The sequence below is a fragment of the Rhinolophus hipposideros genome, assembly GCF_964194185.1.
Source record: "Rhinolophus hipposideros genome assembly, chromosome: 7".
NCBI classification, from domain to species: domain Eukaryota; kingdom Metazoa; phylum Chordata; class Mammalia; order Chiroptera; family Rhinolophidae; genus Rhinolophus; species Rhinolophus hipposideros.
Genome location: NC_138053.1, coordinates 43,937,169 through 43,952,127, shown reverse-complemented (window position 1 = coordinate 43,952,127; position 14,959 = coordinate 43,937,169). Strand labels below are relative to the sequence as shown.

Here is a 14,959-nt window from a genome sequence, read left to right as displayed (position 1 = left end):
GAACCTACTGGGTGATTATCTGTCTGGAAGCTTTCTCTTGCCTATGAGCATGGTACATCTCAGAAGTGTAGGGAGTTAAAGAACCTAGGAACAGCCTTCACCAAAGATGGAAGAGAATTGGAGGATAAGTATCCCCAGCTTCCTCACTCTTCATGTAGGATAACTCTGAGACATGACTTGCTTGGTTTCCCATAGTTCCTCCATGGAATTGAACCTCCCCCACTAGCCCACAGTAATTGACTGATTACAAACCATTTATTGGCTTCCTTCCCTTTCCTGTCTCTGTTAACCTCTGTGCAATGGAGTTTCTTGGGATCACCTCCCAAATAATTTACAATTCAGTTCTAGTCTTGGGGTCTTCTTCTGGGGAAAGCCAACCTAATTCAATAGGTATTGCTATCCATACATAGAACAGATGTGAAACCTGAGACTCAGAGAGGTTAATTAACTATACCCGAGTTATAGATCTAGTAGTGGTAGAAGAGGGATTTAAATACAATCCATCTGTCCCAGCATCCCAGGTTTGGGGCTGATTTACTGTCTGCAATATTATACTGTAACACTCCATGAACATTCAATAAAGACTCTGTCAAGTGACTATAAAAACTTGACCTAAAGATTTCAATTCAGGTTAGTCTTTCTTTCCCTAATATAATTTATTTTAGTGTTAAATGCAGCATTAATTTATGTGGCTAGTTGATTAAACGTCTGCCTCACTCTAAATTGTATGCTCCCTGAGAGCAAAGACCATGCTTATTTTGGCTCACCATTGTTTCCCTGGCACTGAATAAATATTTGTAAGTGGAAGGAAAGAAGTAATAGAAGCCACAAGTAAGCAGGAATCATTAGGTAGAGAAGTGTGGAAAGAGGGGGATGGGTGGTTGGTACTGGAGGTAGTCAGAATCAATAGAAGCAATGGCTGTGTTGAACAGAAAAACAGAACAAAGTAGTGACAGATCACTTGAGTCATGGGAATGATGCCACCACTGAAGGAGATAATAACACAGTCCCCATTCTTCAGACATGACCACATGCCTCTTAGTTCCCTAGAGCTGCTTCCGGGTCCTGAACAATAAAAGATGTTGGGGTTCCCTAGGTGAATAGACATTTTATTGTGGGACAGTTTTCCTACATTACTTCCCCAAGAATTCTTATTATAAACTTTCACCACTTGAGGTGAATTGACCACACCTTTGGAACTCAAAAGCTTACAGATCTGTCAATTGACAATAATGTTGTCTTATTTTTTCAGTTGTGAAAGGGACAATAATGTACATGAAAACACTTTGACAACTTTAAAATTTTCTATAACGACAAGGCATAACTTTTGGACCACTTTTAATAAAATAAAACATTGTCAAATTATTTCTTCAAAAATGCTATTGCAATATTCATGATAGTTTTTCTTGACTCTTTCCCCTTTGGCTGTCAATAAGCTACTATATGTCCAATGCATAATCACTTTTGCTTCTAACACAAAATATGTTTTAAAGAAAAACAAATGACAGGAAATATGTTTGTAATCAAGCAATAAATACTCTTAGAAAATCACTACCTCTGGTCAGCTCTGCTCTCATGATAATATGCATTACTGAGAAACGAGTTCTCACCCCGGCCATGATTAACACTGAATGAGCTCCATAGCCATTTGTGCTAAATAGCCTGGTAGGTAATAGAGTGGGATATATTAAATACAAAATGGCTCAAGTATAACAAATAACATTCCAAAGTACCTATATTTAACAGAAATCAGTTACTGTCAGTGCCAAAACCATCCCCCCTTGGCATTTATCTGTTCTGTGCATGCAATGGCCTCTCACTGCAAATACCAGTAACTTTCTACCTGAGGACTTTCTGTAGCTAAGGAGATGCCCAACCTGCACATGAGGCAGTCTGGAGGTGTTGGGGAGGAGATGCTTCCAGGAGCAGCTCTCAACCAATGACAAATGGGAGTTTATGAATAAAACCCACAGTTTCTTTGTCCTTCAGGTGCAACAACTCTCAGGTGGGTTCTGTGGTATCTCCCAGAGCTCCCCAATGGGACTGAAACCTCAGTTGCTTTTACCAGAAACCTGCTAATTAACACATCCTGTATTGACTTGCATTCCTTCCTTATTGTCCTACTGAAATTTCCTGGGATCACCTCCCACATAAATGACTCAACACTCAAGTCTTACTGTCAGAGTCTGCTTCTTTGGAAACCCAAACTAAGATACCTGGTCTGCAAATCAATGCCAATTTGTAATAAATCCATGGAAAAGTGAAAAGGACATAACATATAATCACATTTCATGAAGCTAAATTTAAGTAATTCAAAAGATTTTCTTTCTTTCTGGAATTATTTCTTTCCCTTTTCTTTTTTTTTCCCTTCCTAACTTTCTCTCTCTAGTCTCCTCCTTTTCTTCTTTCTTTCTACAGTGAAATGTCCTTTCCTTTTATGAAATAGAGTGGTAGGAAATGATAACTTCAACAAAAGATTCCTCACTTCACAAAATTTAAAGTTGACAAATTCGTAACATCCAATAGCCTTTCAGTTTTTGTTGAATCTTTCATAGTCTGCAAACTTCAGAAATCTGGAAATTATTATGGTACTACACGTTATATTTCATTGTGATTTTAACAATTATATGGAGAATGAAGAGAAAGTTTAAAAATAAAAATGTTGTGTTACAATAACAGCTGAAGTTGAGAAGTTTTTCAAAGGAACATGTGAATTAAGAAATAATTATAGTTAGAAGTATCTTAGAAAGGTAGTTTTAGTTTAGTAAAGTTATATTACTTACAATTTCTTCTGATGTACTTAAAACTTTCACCTTATTTATAATTTACTCAACTCAAGGCTCTATTTAACCCTTTCATTGTATAGACATTTTAAAGACTAAAAAAGAGGTTTATATACTTGATGTGTTAACTGAATTTAGAGATGAAGGGATTACCAGGAGACTCTCAGGTAGACCTAAGAATGCAACCTGCATTAGAGACTTTTCAGGACTCCTAAGGTGAAGAGGTCAGTTAGTTGGATTCCATGACTGAGTTTCAGGTGATTTTTAAGTTGTTGCTGACATAGGCACGAAATGGCAGTGTAATTATGAGAAAAATATGGACTGGAGACTTACTCACCCTGACACCCACATTTCCCTTGTCCCAAAACCATTGCACTTGCTTTTTTCTGTCTTTTACTTCTCCTATGGGGCATTATCATGTAAAGGAACCAAGCCACAGAAAGGAAATACAGAAATGTTCTTGGTTAGAGGAAAATAGGAAGCATTGAAAAACAGACTAGAAATAATGAAGAGAGAAAATTTCTGAGAAAGAATAATGGAAAATCAGCAAAATACAGACAGAAGAATAAGGATAAACTAAATGGAAAAAAGAAGACATTTTTCTACTCTTCTTTCAAGTGAAAGGATATTTAGATCCAACTGCTTTCAGCATCTTTAACCATGTATAAGTTTAGATGGCCAGCAGATATCTGAAAAAACGCTCAACTTCATTATCTTTTAGGGAAATACAAATCAAAACTGCAATTAGATATCACTTCACACTTGTTAGAATGTGTATCAACAAGACAAATACTAACAAGTGTTGGAGAGGCTGTGGAGAAAAAGGAACCCACATACACTGTTGATGGGAATGTAAACTGGTATCTCTACTATGGAAAACAGTATGGAGGTTCCTTAAAAAATTAAGAATAGAATTACCATATGATCCAGCGATCCTTCTTCTGGGTATTTACCCAAAAATTCTGAAAACATTCATCCGTAAAGAAATACGTACCCCGATGTTCATTGCAGCATTATTTATGGTGGCTCTGACATGGAAACAAGCTAAGTGTCCTTCGATAGATGATTGGATAAAGATATGGTACATATACACAGTGGAATACTACTCTGCCATAAGAAAAGATGAAATACTGCCATTTGCAAAAACATGGATGGATCTTGAGATTATAATGCTAAGTGAAATAAGTCAGACAGAAAAAGTCAGGAACCATATGACTTCATTCATATATGGGATACAAAACCGAAAGCAACAAACGAACAAAACAAAAAAAGAAACAACAGTGTAGTGGTTACCAGAGGGTAAGAGGGGAGGGAGGACAGAAGAGGGTAAAGGGGATCAAATACATGGTGATGGAAGGAGATCTGACTCTGCGTAGTGAACACACAATGCAATATATAGATGATTTATTACAGAAATGTACATTTGAAACCTATATAATTTTACTAATCAATATCACCCAAATAAATTTAATAAAAAATGTTCCTTTAACCTGTACCTCCTCAATGTTATTTTCTCAAAACATATCCCCAATAAGGAAATTTATAATATTGGGCATTTTAAGATGTGGTCAACAAATGCACCAGGGATATTAGGGGTTAGGAGTAAAGGCTTCCTTTCAAATTTTAGGGTAACTGAAACCTTTTGACACTATTTAGATAAACTTAGAAGTCTATTTGTATACCTAAGTATGTACTAGGGCATGAAACATAATTTGCGATTTTTCAAACACAGCTGTAAGCTCTTTATCACTTCTTGCTTAGTCTTCCCCTCAGAAGCTACTCATATATTTGATCTAACCCTCCTGAGGTCCTGTAAAATTTTGTTACTGACTCAGAATTACCTTTCACATAGTGAGGTATCAAAACTGCAAAATATTTCAGAATGTATTACATTCATATTTGGGATGCCAATATAATCAGAATGAGCTAAATTCATTTTTCAAATTAAATGTTCGGATTCTTTTCACCCACAAGTCTTTGTTCAGCATTTTTGATCATTTATCCTTCATTAAATACTATTTTTAATTCAATATGTAGAGCTACTTTTCTAAAATCATAGATATCAAAATTGCTTTATTAAAGGTAAAAGCTATTTGAATTTGCCTCTTTTGGATATTGTTCTGTTTTTCAGTACCTCCTGTTTAATATTATCTGTGAATTTAATTAACACTGTTTACTTCCCTTTGTTAGTTGGTGTTACATAACACCACATCTAGCACCAATTCCTGCAGAATCCCTGTAATGGCTTTCTCTATGTAGATATTTCATTGTTTTTTAAAAAATTGTTCTTCAGTTTTTGACTCATGAAACTTCAAGGAGTATATCTATGTCAGGAAGTTCAGGGGCTTTGAAAAAAAGGAAAACATGGAAGCAGAAATTGAAGTAGAAATTAACAGGAAAAAAGAGAACATGAATGAGAGAAGGGCAAAGGGTCAAGGTGAGAAGAAAAAGAAAAAAGGCAATAGACAAAAATAAATGTAGAAACATTTCACTCTTCTGGAAAAAATAAAATGTCACTGAAGGTAGATGACTGATTTGAGATTAAGGAAGTAGGCAAGGAAGAGTAAGGAAGAAAGCCTACATCTGTCAAATAAAAGAAATATATAACATATTTGAAAATACCTCATCAAAAATATGTGGTAATCTTTTCAGATGAAAAGGACAGCAAAACTGTAAGATTAAATATAAGGCAAGATGTTTGTATTAGTTTGATTTAAAATAGAGTCTTTCTTACTAGTTGTGCAATTGCTGTCCAAAGATACTGATCTATTCCAGTATTTGTTAAAAGGATGGAGATCTGTTCAAAGCAGTTGGCAAGGATGCCTATCACTGGGCTAGGCAGTACGATAGACTACAGGTTTATATTTGAAGTATAGTTTTGTAGATATATCCACCTAAAAGTAACTAAAAAACTACATAATTCAGTATCTAATTGGTGTTGGACTTCATTATATATTGGCCTTTAATTGCTAAGGAATGTCAAAAAAGGGGAAGGAGGTAATTTTGCAATTTATAGTAGAGAGCCTGACTTGGAATCTCAGGCAGCATACAGATTGTGTGTGAGCTCTTAGGGAAGAAAGACCAGTGATAACCAAGAGCTGGTAATATCTGCCAGTCCAACCTCCTACATTCAAAAGCTGATGGTGGTAATTGGGATGGATGTGATGCAGAACTGGCATGTTAACACACAGATTTTTCAAACACAGGCTACATGTAAATTTGTTGGCAGTGGGTGGAATAAGTATTTTGATGGTCTCTTCTAACTCTGAGGATCTAAGTTTAAAAAAAATACAAAATTTCATCAGGTTGGCCACTATAAGTAGGTCTTCATTACTGTCATTAGTATTATGGAATTACTTCATTATGCACTTTTTCACTTCCTAATCTCCTTTCTAGAATAACATGAGTTTAGCAACCCGATACCTACATCTCTTACCCACCTATCTAATGAATGACACTGAGTTGGCTTTCTCACCCATTCCTCTTTCTTTCAGAACCATTTTTAGGTATTGCGTACCTCCTACCTGATTAGCATACTATAGTAAGGTGGTTCTTAAATGTGTAAACTTGGAGGCTCATTAAAACATTGATTACTGCAGTTTCTAATTCAGAGTATCCGAAATGGGGCCAACGAACTTGCATTTCTAACAAGGCTCTAGGATAATGGTGGTCTGAGACCACTCTTGTGACTAGTCCATCTTCATTCTCCCAAGTGATACACTGTGAAGTCAGTGTATCAGTGTATCAGTTCAGAAGCACACTGAAGGAGTCCTCAGGATTACTGTTTAATCAAGTTTGTCAATGATTTGGCAAATAGGCTTATGCAGACTACTAAAGTAAAGGAAATTGTCTCTCATGCACCTTTACAACTCTTTTAATGGTCTTTTCCTTTTTTCCCTGGGCCTCTATTACAGCCCTTTCCCATCCCCAATGTGCTATGTTGGTTTGATCATTCTTAGAGAAAATATTGATCTCAAAGATCAATATTTACTGGTATTTAATGTGGGATTCCTCCTGGGAGAATTTAAAAGAACGATATATGAATCCAAAAGGACAAATTACCTATATTGTAATTTCAAACTAAGGGAATGATTCCTCCACCTATATGAATACATGTAATAGTGTGTTTATAAATTATATTTATTCATATGTATGTGTGTGTGTGTATATGTACATATACACACACACACACACACAGAAGGTGCCAAAAATGTATATACATTTTAAGAAAGGAAAACTGTATTAAAATTGTAATAATATATACCGATAATAAAAGATGAATACTAGTCACGTTTGATTTCTGCAATTAGAAGAGGTGATTAATACCAATAATAAAAGATGAATACAAGTCATGTTTGATTTCTGCAATTACAAGAGGTGATTAAAATGGTTACCATCAGTTTCCAGACACTTCTGATTATGGCAAACTACTGCTTGAGCAACATTGACCAAAGTCCACTTGTATACTTTTTTTTGCAATAATACATATAATAGTATGTGATAATGCATATAAGTATTTATAAATACATATCTATATATATTTATTCATATATATGTATGAATGTGTGTATACATGTATATATACACATGTATACACATACATATGTGTATATGTACATATATATGTGTATATATATACACACACACATACATACATATAATAGATACACACATACATACACAGAGGGTGCCAAAAAACATATACATTTTAAGAAAGGAAAACTGTATTAAAATTGTAATACTCAATATATACCGGTAACAAAAGATGAATACCGTTCATGTATAGAAGTATAAAAGACAAAACAAAAGCCACATCGTTTCTGGCTACATTAAGGGTGAGATTTCAGTTTTTTTGAATGGGCACTTCGGGACATTCTTGACATTTGCCTTGTAGAAAGTTCTCTTGTGTGTATTACATGTGAATTATAGAGCATGCCTTGCTTTCTTTTTCACATAAAAGAGGACAAACGTGTATTGATTGGTGTGGTATGTAGCACCCCTCCTCTTCACACCTCATTAGTACCCAATAGACTTGGCAATGGCACAGGTGTGTCTGTGTGTGTGTGTGTGAAAGAGAGACAGAGAGAGAGAGGAAGAGAACAGCGGTCAATGAAGAAAACAAAACGTGTATAGTCATAGAAATCTGACTTCACAACCATTATTTCTGGGAAAATTCTTAACGCTTCCCAGTCTCGCTCCGTCCCGCACACCCCCCCCCCACCCCGTATCCATTTCATTTTCTTGAGTTTCAGAGCCTAGTGCTTTATGTCATTTGTTTAGTTTGCTATAGTCATATAGTGATTTATATTATGCAACAAAAATGAAAACATTAATAGTACTGCCTCAACCTTCGAAGCAGTCTGCAAGTCCCCCATCCCAACACCCCTACCCCGGTCTTTGGCCGCTAGGTGTTTGCGCCGCCGGTTAATGGTGTTTTTTCTACCGGTCAGGAAGCTGTGAACTGGCTTTGCAGCATCTTCCGTTCCTTTTCCCCGTCCTTCCTCTCTAGGCTTCTTACCCTTCCCTCTCCTGTTTTCACGGAGCTGAGCCGCAGCTTGCTTAGATACCCACTCTCCCCTTCCCCTCCCCACCCGCCCATCAAACAAAGCCCAGGGAGACAGGCGCGCGCCACTGGCCACACCGGTGCGAGAAGCGGCCGCGCCGCCACGCGCTCGAACCGGAGTGGGACAGCGGGCGCGACCGCGCATCGCGCGTCCCCGCTGCTTCCTTCCCTCCGGACTCTTCCTTTTCCTTTCTCCAGGCCCATTCCCGACCCGCTCCCGCAACGCGCCTGCGCAGAAGCGCCCTCTCCCTCCTCCTTCCCCGCCCTTCCTTCCCTCCGCTCCTCCTCCGGTGCTCCGCCTTCCTTTCTCTCTCGTCTATTTCACTGAGAGCCCCAGGTTGGGAGCTGTGCAGTCGACTTCCCCACTACCCCGCCCCCCTTCCTCTTTTCTCCCCACCCCTCCCGTCTCCAGGCCGGTGGAGGATGAGGCGGCTGCAGTGGCCCCAGCCCCAGCAGCGGCACCAGCGGTGGCTGCGGTGGGGGTGGCCGGAACTGGGGTGGTGAAGCGGTGGCGGCGGCAGCGGCGGTGGCCCGAGGAGCGGCAGCCGCCCAGCCGCTTCCCCTGTGCTTCCCTTCCTCTTTAGTGAGCCAGGAAGTTTTTCGCTTCTGTGCATGTCTGTGCGTGAGTGTGGGTGTATAGGGGAAGGTTTGGGCGGCGTTTGTGCAGGCGCTGGGTTTTTTGCCCACTTCGCTTCCCGTAACCCGGGCAGCTCGGGAGCCTGGGCTGTGGCCCGAGGAGGGGGCGCGGCGGCGACTCTCCTTTTGTTGTTATTTCCTCCGCCTGGGGAGCTGAAGAGGGGACGCGTCTGGGTGGGGCGGCTCGGAGCCCGGGCCTGGTGGCCCCCGGGGCTCCCGGGCGGGCTGGGTCAGGCCGAGTAGAGCGGACTTCAACATGATGGCGGCCGAGGCCGGCAGTGAGGAGGGCGGTCCGGTGACCGCCGGGGCAGCAGGAGGCGGCGCGGCCGCGGGCTCGAGTGCCTATCCGGCTGTGTGTCGGGTGAAGATACCTCCGGCCCTGCCTGTGGCAGCCGCCCCCTATCCTGGGCTGGCGGAGGCCGGAGTGGTCGGGACTCTGGGTAGCGGAGCCGCTTTGGGGTCAGGGTTCCCAGGAGCCGGGTCTGTGGCAGGGACCCTGGGGGGAGCCGCACTGTCAGGGGGAGGTGCTGCTGCTGGCGTGGCCGGTGCCGCCGCCGCCGGACCTGCTGGGGAGATGGCGCTCACCAAAGGGACCACTTCGTTGCCTGCGGAGAACTTCGGGGCAGGCGGCGGATTCCCTCCCCTGCCACCGCCTCCTCAACTGCCCCCTTTGGGCGCGGGCCTGGGAACAGTGGACGAAGGTGACTCCCTAGATGGACCAGAATACGAGGAGGAAGAGGTGGCCATCCCGCTGACCGCTCCTCCAACTAACCAGTAAGTCAAGACCGCTGTTCGGTGACGGGGAAAGTTGGCTCCTGGAAATAAGTGGAAAGACGTACTCGTTCTGTCAGCTGTAATTTGTTGTGAAAAGTTTCGAAGCTTCAGGTTCTACGCGTAGGGATTCAATGCGATCGCTTATCTTCCCTGCGGGCACCTTCCCTGGCTTCCTCTGGGAAGATGTAAAGTTTTTAAGATGGGAAGCACGGGGAAATGTGTCTCAGGTGACAACCGGATGTGGTTCTACCCCCTCCACTGAGGCGGCGTCCTGGCATTCAGCTGAGCTGGCAGCTACCCAGGCAGTCGCAGTCTTACGTGGTACTAACCTGTGTGTGTGCTTTATTGGAGCTGGATGATTAATTAGAAGTTTTGAATACAAGCATTTGAGTGTTGTACTGATTATCATTTGAAACATGCCTTGGTCAGAATGCTTTGTTCCACTGCAAATCCTAACTTCTGCCTACTGAAAAGCATAGCGATGCAACAGTTGTTGGATGACTTACGAAAACCTGTGTCTGCGAGAAAGAAAAGTTCTATGACTTACAGGTGTGATTAAGGGCCAGTACTCCCCAACAGTATCTGTAACTTGTGCCATTGAATGCCTATGTATTACTAGTAGTGCCATTCTTTTAGAGTTGAGACTTTGTAAGTACAATATTGAAGTAAAACAAAATTAATAGGGTGCTTCCCTTTCAACGCTTTTTATTGGTGACCAATACAGTATTCTATTTCTAAATGAATTTTGACAGTCTACTGCAGAATATATCGAACAAATGACTTTTCTGTGTAAAGTTAGCACATCTCTCTCTTGTTATCTTCATAATTGAATTTAGGTGTGTGTTTATGTATGAAGGTGGACCTTGATGAGAGGAAAATGTTGATGTTCTGAGGGTGATAGGAGGCAAAAGTTGTATAGAACTCTCACGTCTGTCCTAATAGACCTTTAGAATTTCTACAACCTTGGTGAATATCAGAGGAAAAAAAGGTTTGGTTGACAATTACTCTGGACACTTGAAAGTATTATTTAAAAAAATTTTTTTTGGATAAACTTCTTTGGAGTATTTAGAAAGGACTTAAAAAACAAATTAGGAAAATTCTGTAATACTAACCTCTTCTGTCTTAAGGCTACATCTTTTGATATTTAGGTAGAAAAGTAAAGTTAGTCTTATGTCAGCCATGGCATAGGGGTGTTGCTTTCCTTTATGTTGTTCAATACGAGTTCAGTTTTCTTTATCTAATTGTATTCCAACTTATCATGTAAGGTCTATGTATCGCAGACTTTTCAGAAGGTGTTCTGAGAGTGTTAAAAATTCAAATTTTACACACTTTACACACCCTCAAACCTTTTTGAAAAGAATCAGTTAAACATAAAGTACCCACTACATACTCAGCACTATAGTTATAATAAAGTGCAACTTTTCATACTGAAAGAATATAGTCTTATGCCAGTTCATAATTGAATTAGGCATATTTAGATATTGTAGTTTTAAATTTTTTGCAAATAGAATTTATAGAGCAATTTTAGATTCACAGCAAAATTGAGCAGAAAATACAGAGCATTCCCATTAAGTTTTTTGTAACAAACATGAATAAGTACATAGGAAAATTGTGTTTGAGGAGTCCATTGTATGAGAGTTTCATTTTGAATTATGTATTTGAGAATAAAAATATTTATGTGACTATGTTCTATTTCTAAAAAGTATCCTCCATTTCTAGTATGTTTTTTGAGTTTGCCACTGAGAAGTACAAATTTCCCTCTTTTCTTTATCTTAGATATCAACCCAGAGTCACTGGAGGCAATACAGTGTAGTGGTTAAGTGTGCAAATTCTGAAGTTAGACAAGATTTGGGTTGGAATCCTGACTACCACTTACTAGCTGTGTGATCTTGGAAAGGTCAGTGTCCCCATCTGTAAAATGGGGTTAATAATGGTACCTCCCTCGTATGGTCGTTTTTAAGGTTTAATGAGAACCCTGAACATATTCAATACAGTGTCTGGCACATAATAAGTGTTCAATAAATAGTCTCCCCAAATAACAATAATATAACTTTATTGTCATTAAATTGTCTACTAATTCTATTGGTATAGGGACTCCCTTACTAATAGCTATTTTAGAGAATAGCTTCAAATAGCCCCCCCCTCCCTGTTTTGAACTCCAAAAGCCTGTCTACAGTGATGATTTATATTAAAAATTTTAACTTCATAAAGGCTTTCATCAAGTCAAGCAGGTTTAGATTGAAATTCAAGTGTTTTCTATAAATTCCTAGTTTTAAATGAGGAAAAGGTCTTAATGACTGGTTAAATAATGTTAACTCTTTCATGAAAGTGTTGAAGAAATGTTTTTGGTTACTAGTGACTGGTCATCTTATTGATAGTATGTTATTGAGGAGGTCCAGGTCACAGGATTGAGTCCACAGTGGTTTGTTAGACTAGGGCTCCCGATCACAGAGTTCAACCTTGTATTCAGCTAGTTTGGTGCTGTTGGTCACAAGAGAGTCAAGTGACAATATGTAGATCGACTAGTGCAAATATATTAACGCTATTAGTATTTTGTACCTTGTTTTTCTGTGTGCATGGTGAATCATCAGTCTCATGTTTATTACTGCTCATTTTCATTAGTTTGGTTAAGGCTGGAAACGTTTGTATAATTTTAACTATTACATTTATATGAGTATTTTCCTTTTTGCAAGTTTTGAGGAAAATAATTTAATTACAAACAAATTCTCTCGATATATTTTTATGCCACAAAAGGTTCTGTATCTAAAACTGCTAACAGGTTTCTTAATCAAGAGAGAGAAAGGTTAAATTAAAGGAGTTTGTCACTGGTACTCCCTGTAATTTTATGTAGCTGCTTTTCATGGTTCTTGTTATTTCTTTGTCTCTCCCCTAGAGGTGAGGGGTGATAATAAAGGAGTTTTGTTCCCTTACTCCACCTTCAGTTTTATCTGTCCATCTTCCCTACCTACCTACCTACCTGTCTATCATCTATCTATCTATCTATCTATCTATCATCTATCTGTCTATCTATAACTTATTATTATTTTTAAAGTATGAGCCTGCAGTAGAGTGAGGCCCTTGAGCTGTGTACAACCCATAGATATCTATTGCTTGCTCTTAGTGTATTTCAAACATATAGTAATTAGTTGCCACCATTTAAAAACCGGAAGACTTCACACTTAAGAAGTCTCAATTTTATAGCATCGCTTGAGAAATCACAGGTTGCCGTTGCTGCTTGAGAGTGGACTGCTGGTGCTGAGTAGTGGTTGACCCTTTCAGGTGAATTCAAAGTTCTCCATTTTGCTTTACCATTGGTATTATTTGCTTGGCATCTGGTCTCGATCTTACCCTGGTCCTAATATGCAGGATTCCAAGCCTGAAACTTAAAGGAAAAAGAAATAAGGAATATAAATAATACCATTTTCCCCTTAAAAATCATCTTGCAGTTTCTACAAAAATAAAATCATTCATAAGTCAAATAATTGTTAAAGTTGATGTTGGGACATGTAGTGTTCAATAAGTGTCACTGTTTAGGTTATAACTATGGGTGAGTCATTATTTCTTAATAAAAACGAGGTGAGAATTGCAAAAATTAGTTAAGGACTAATTGCTGACCAGGACCCAGATTTTGTACCCTATTTGTGTGAGTAGTAGAGCAATGTAGTAAGTGCTTGATTTAAGGGATTACAACGATGAGTAAGATGCCCCCTTTCTCAATGAGTCTCTCTTCTAAAAGAGTTTTAGATCTAGTAGAATATTAGGTAAACCAATATAATGATTCAGGTTAAATTAAAATATCATGAGTGAAGTGTGAGCAAAGGGTCATGGGGGTTAAAAGAATAAGAAATTTATATAATTAAGATCAGTCAAATCTGAGGAAAAGTAGCAGGTATGTGTTCCAGCTGCTTAATTTTCTGAACAAGAGGTTATTGGTTCCTATGCCCTTTGCCTAATGATTCTATCAGGTAACAAAGAATTATAAGTTAAACGAGTATAAACTTTTGACCCTAGTGACGAGTCTATCCTGCTGAATTCTTAATTATTTACCTGCCGTCTGGAGGGAGGTTGGGGGGGTGGTCCCTGCAGTTACTGAGAATACAGAGCATAGCCAAAGGCTAGAATTGGTCTGGATTTTTGAAAACCAGGTAAACATTGACAGACAAAAAGAGAAAGGGTATCAGTAAATTAGGAAGAAGAAAGGGAGAACTGAAGAGTAAGCTTTAGGTTGTTTTGGTTTTGTCTCTTTACTGGCCATTAGGAAATGAGAGAATGCCTTTAAGAGCAGCTGAAATACCCAAAACAATACCTTGGGGAATGGGGGACTTGTAATGATTATTAACAATAACAATTATTACTGCTGACATTTCTTGGTTGCTTACTAACAGGTACTGTTCTAATTGGTTTACATGTATTGTTTTATGTGTCACTTCACTCCAAAAACTTAATTGCTAAACTATTTATTTGCTCTTGATTCTAAAATGTTGGTAGGGCTTGATGAGGACTGTTCTGTGTGTCATCTCTTCGCTATAACATCCAAAGCAGCTTCTTAACTCATGATGTCTGGTGCCTCAGCTGGGATGGCTCGAACAGCTGGCTCTCTCTCACCCCCCTCCCACCTTCCTCTCTCTCCCTCATAACTTCCCTTCTCTCCCTCCTTGTAGCCTCTCTACTTCATTGGATTTAGCTTCTTCACAGCATGGCAGCTGGGTTCCACAAGGGAGCATTCCAAGAGGACACCCTCTCTGTCAATATTGATCAAGCCTCTATGTTTTTCATGTGTGGTAATGTTCAGTGGCTAGTGCTAATCATAATGACCCAGTCCAGATTTCGTATGGAAGAGACTGCAAGGGCATTAATATTGAAGGTGAGATTTCTTTGGGGGCACCAAAGTTATAGCCTACTTCATGTATTCATTTACATGTAATATCAGAAAATACTAGAACGTCAGTGATGCAGGAGGAGGTGGGAAAAGGGGCAAGTACTTACAAGTTCTTCCTTAGGCTCAGAGTGGAATATTGTCTTTCATTAAATGAGTCAAATATCCCCACAATAGATTTTGCTTGTTACCACCATTGTCTTAATTTTAAACCAAAGATACTGAGTGTGGATGTTGGTTATAGCTCATTGTTTGAATATACAAGTGTATGGAGAGTAGATGTGTTATATTGAAATTGCCTACAATATATTTCAGTTGTGGCCTAAG

General features: G+C 39.3%; 1 protein-coding gene across 2 annotated transcripts in view; it reads left to right on the top strand.

The window, feature by feature from the left end:
* Window positions 1-8,660: 8,660 nt before the first annotated feature.
* RASA1 (RAS p21 protein activator 1) overlaps window positions 8,661-14,959 on the top strand; it is a 103,483-nt gene continuing 97,184 nt past the window's right edge. Inside the window, exon 1 of one of the 2 annotated variants that reach the window (XM_081054085.1) lies at window positions 8,661-9,756. In XM_081054085.1, the coding sequence (XP_080910211.1) occupies window positions 9,239-9,756 (518 nt within the window). In that variant the 5' untranslated portion in view covers window positions 8,661-9,238. The remainder of the gene's footprint in view (window positions 9,757-14,959) is intronic. The other variant, XM_081054084.1, reaches the window with a different exon arrangement.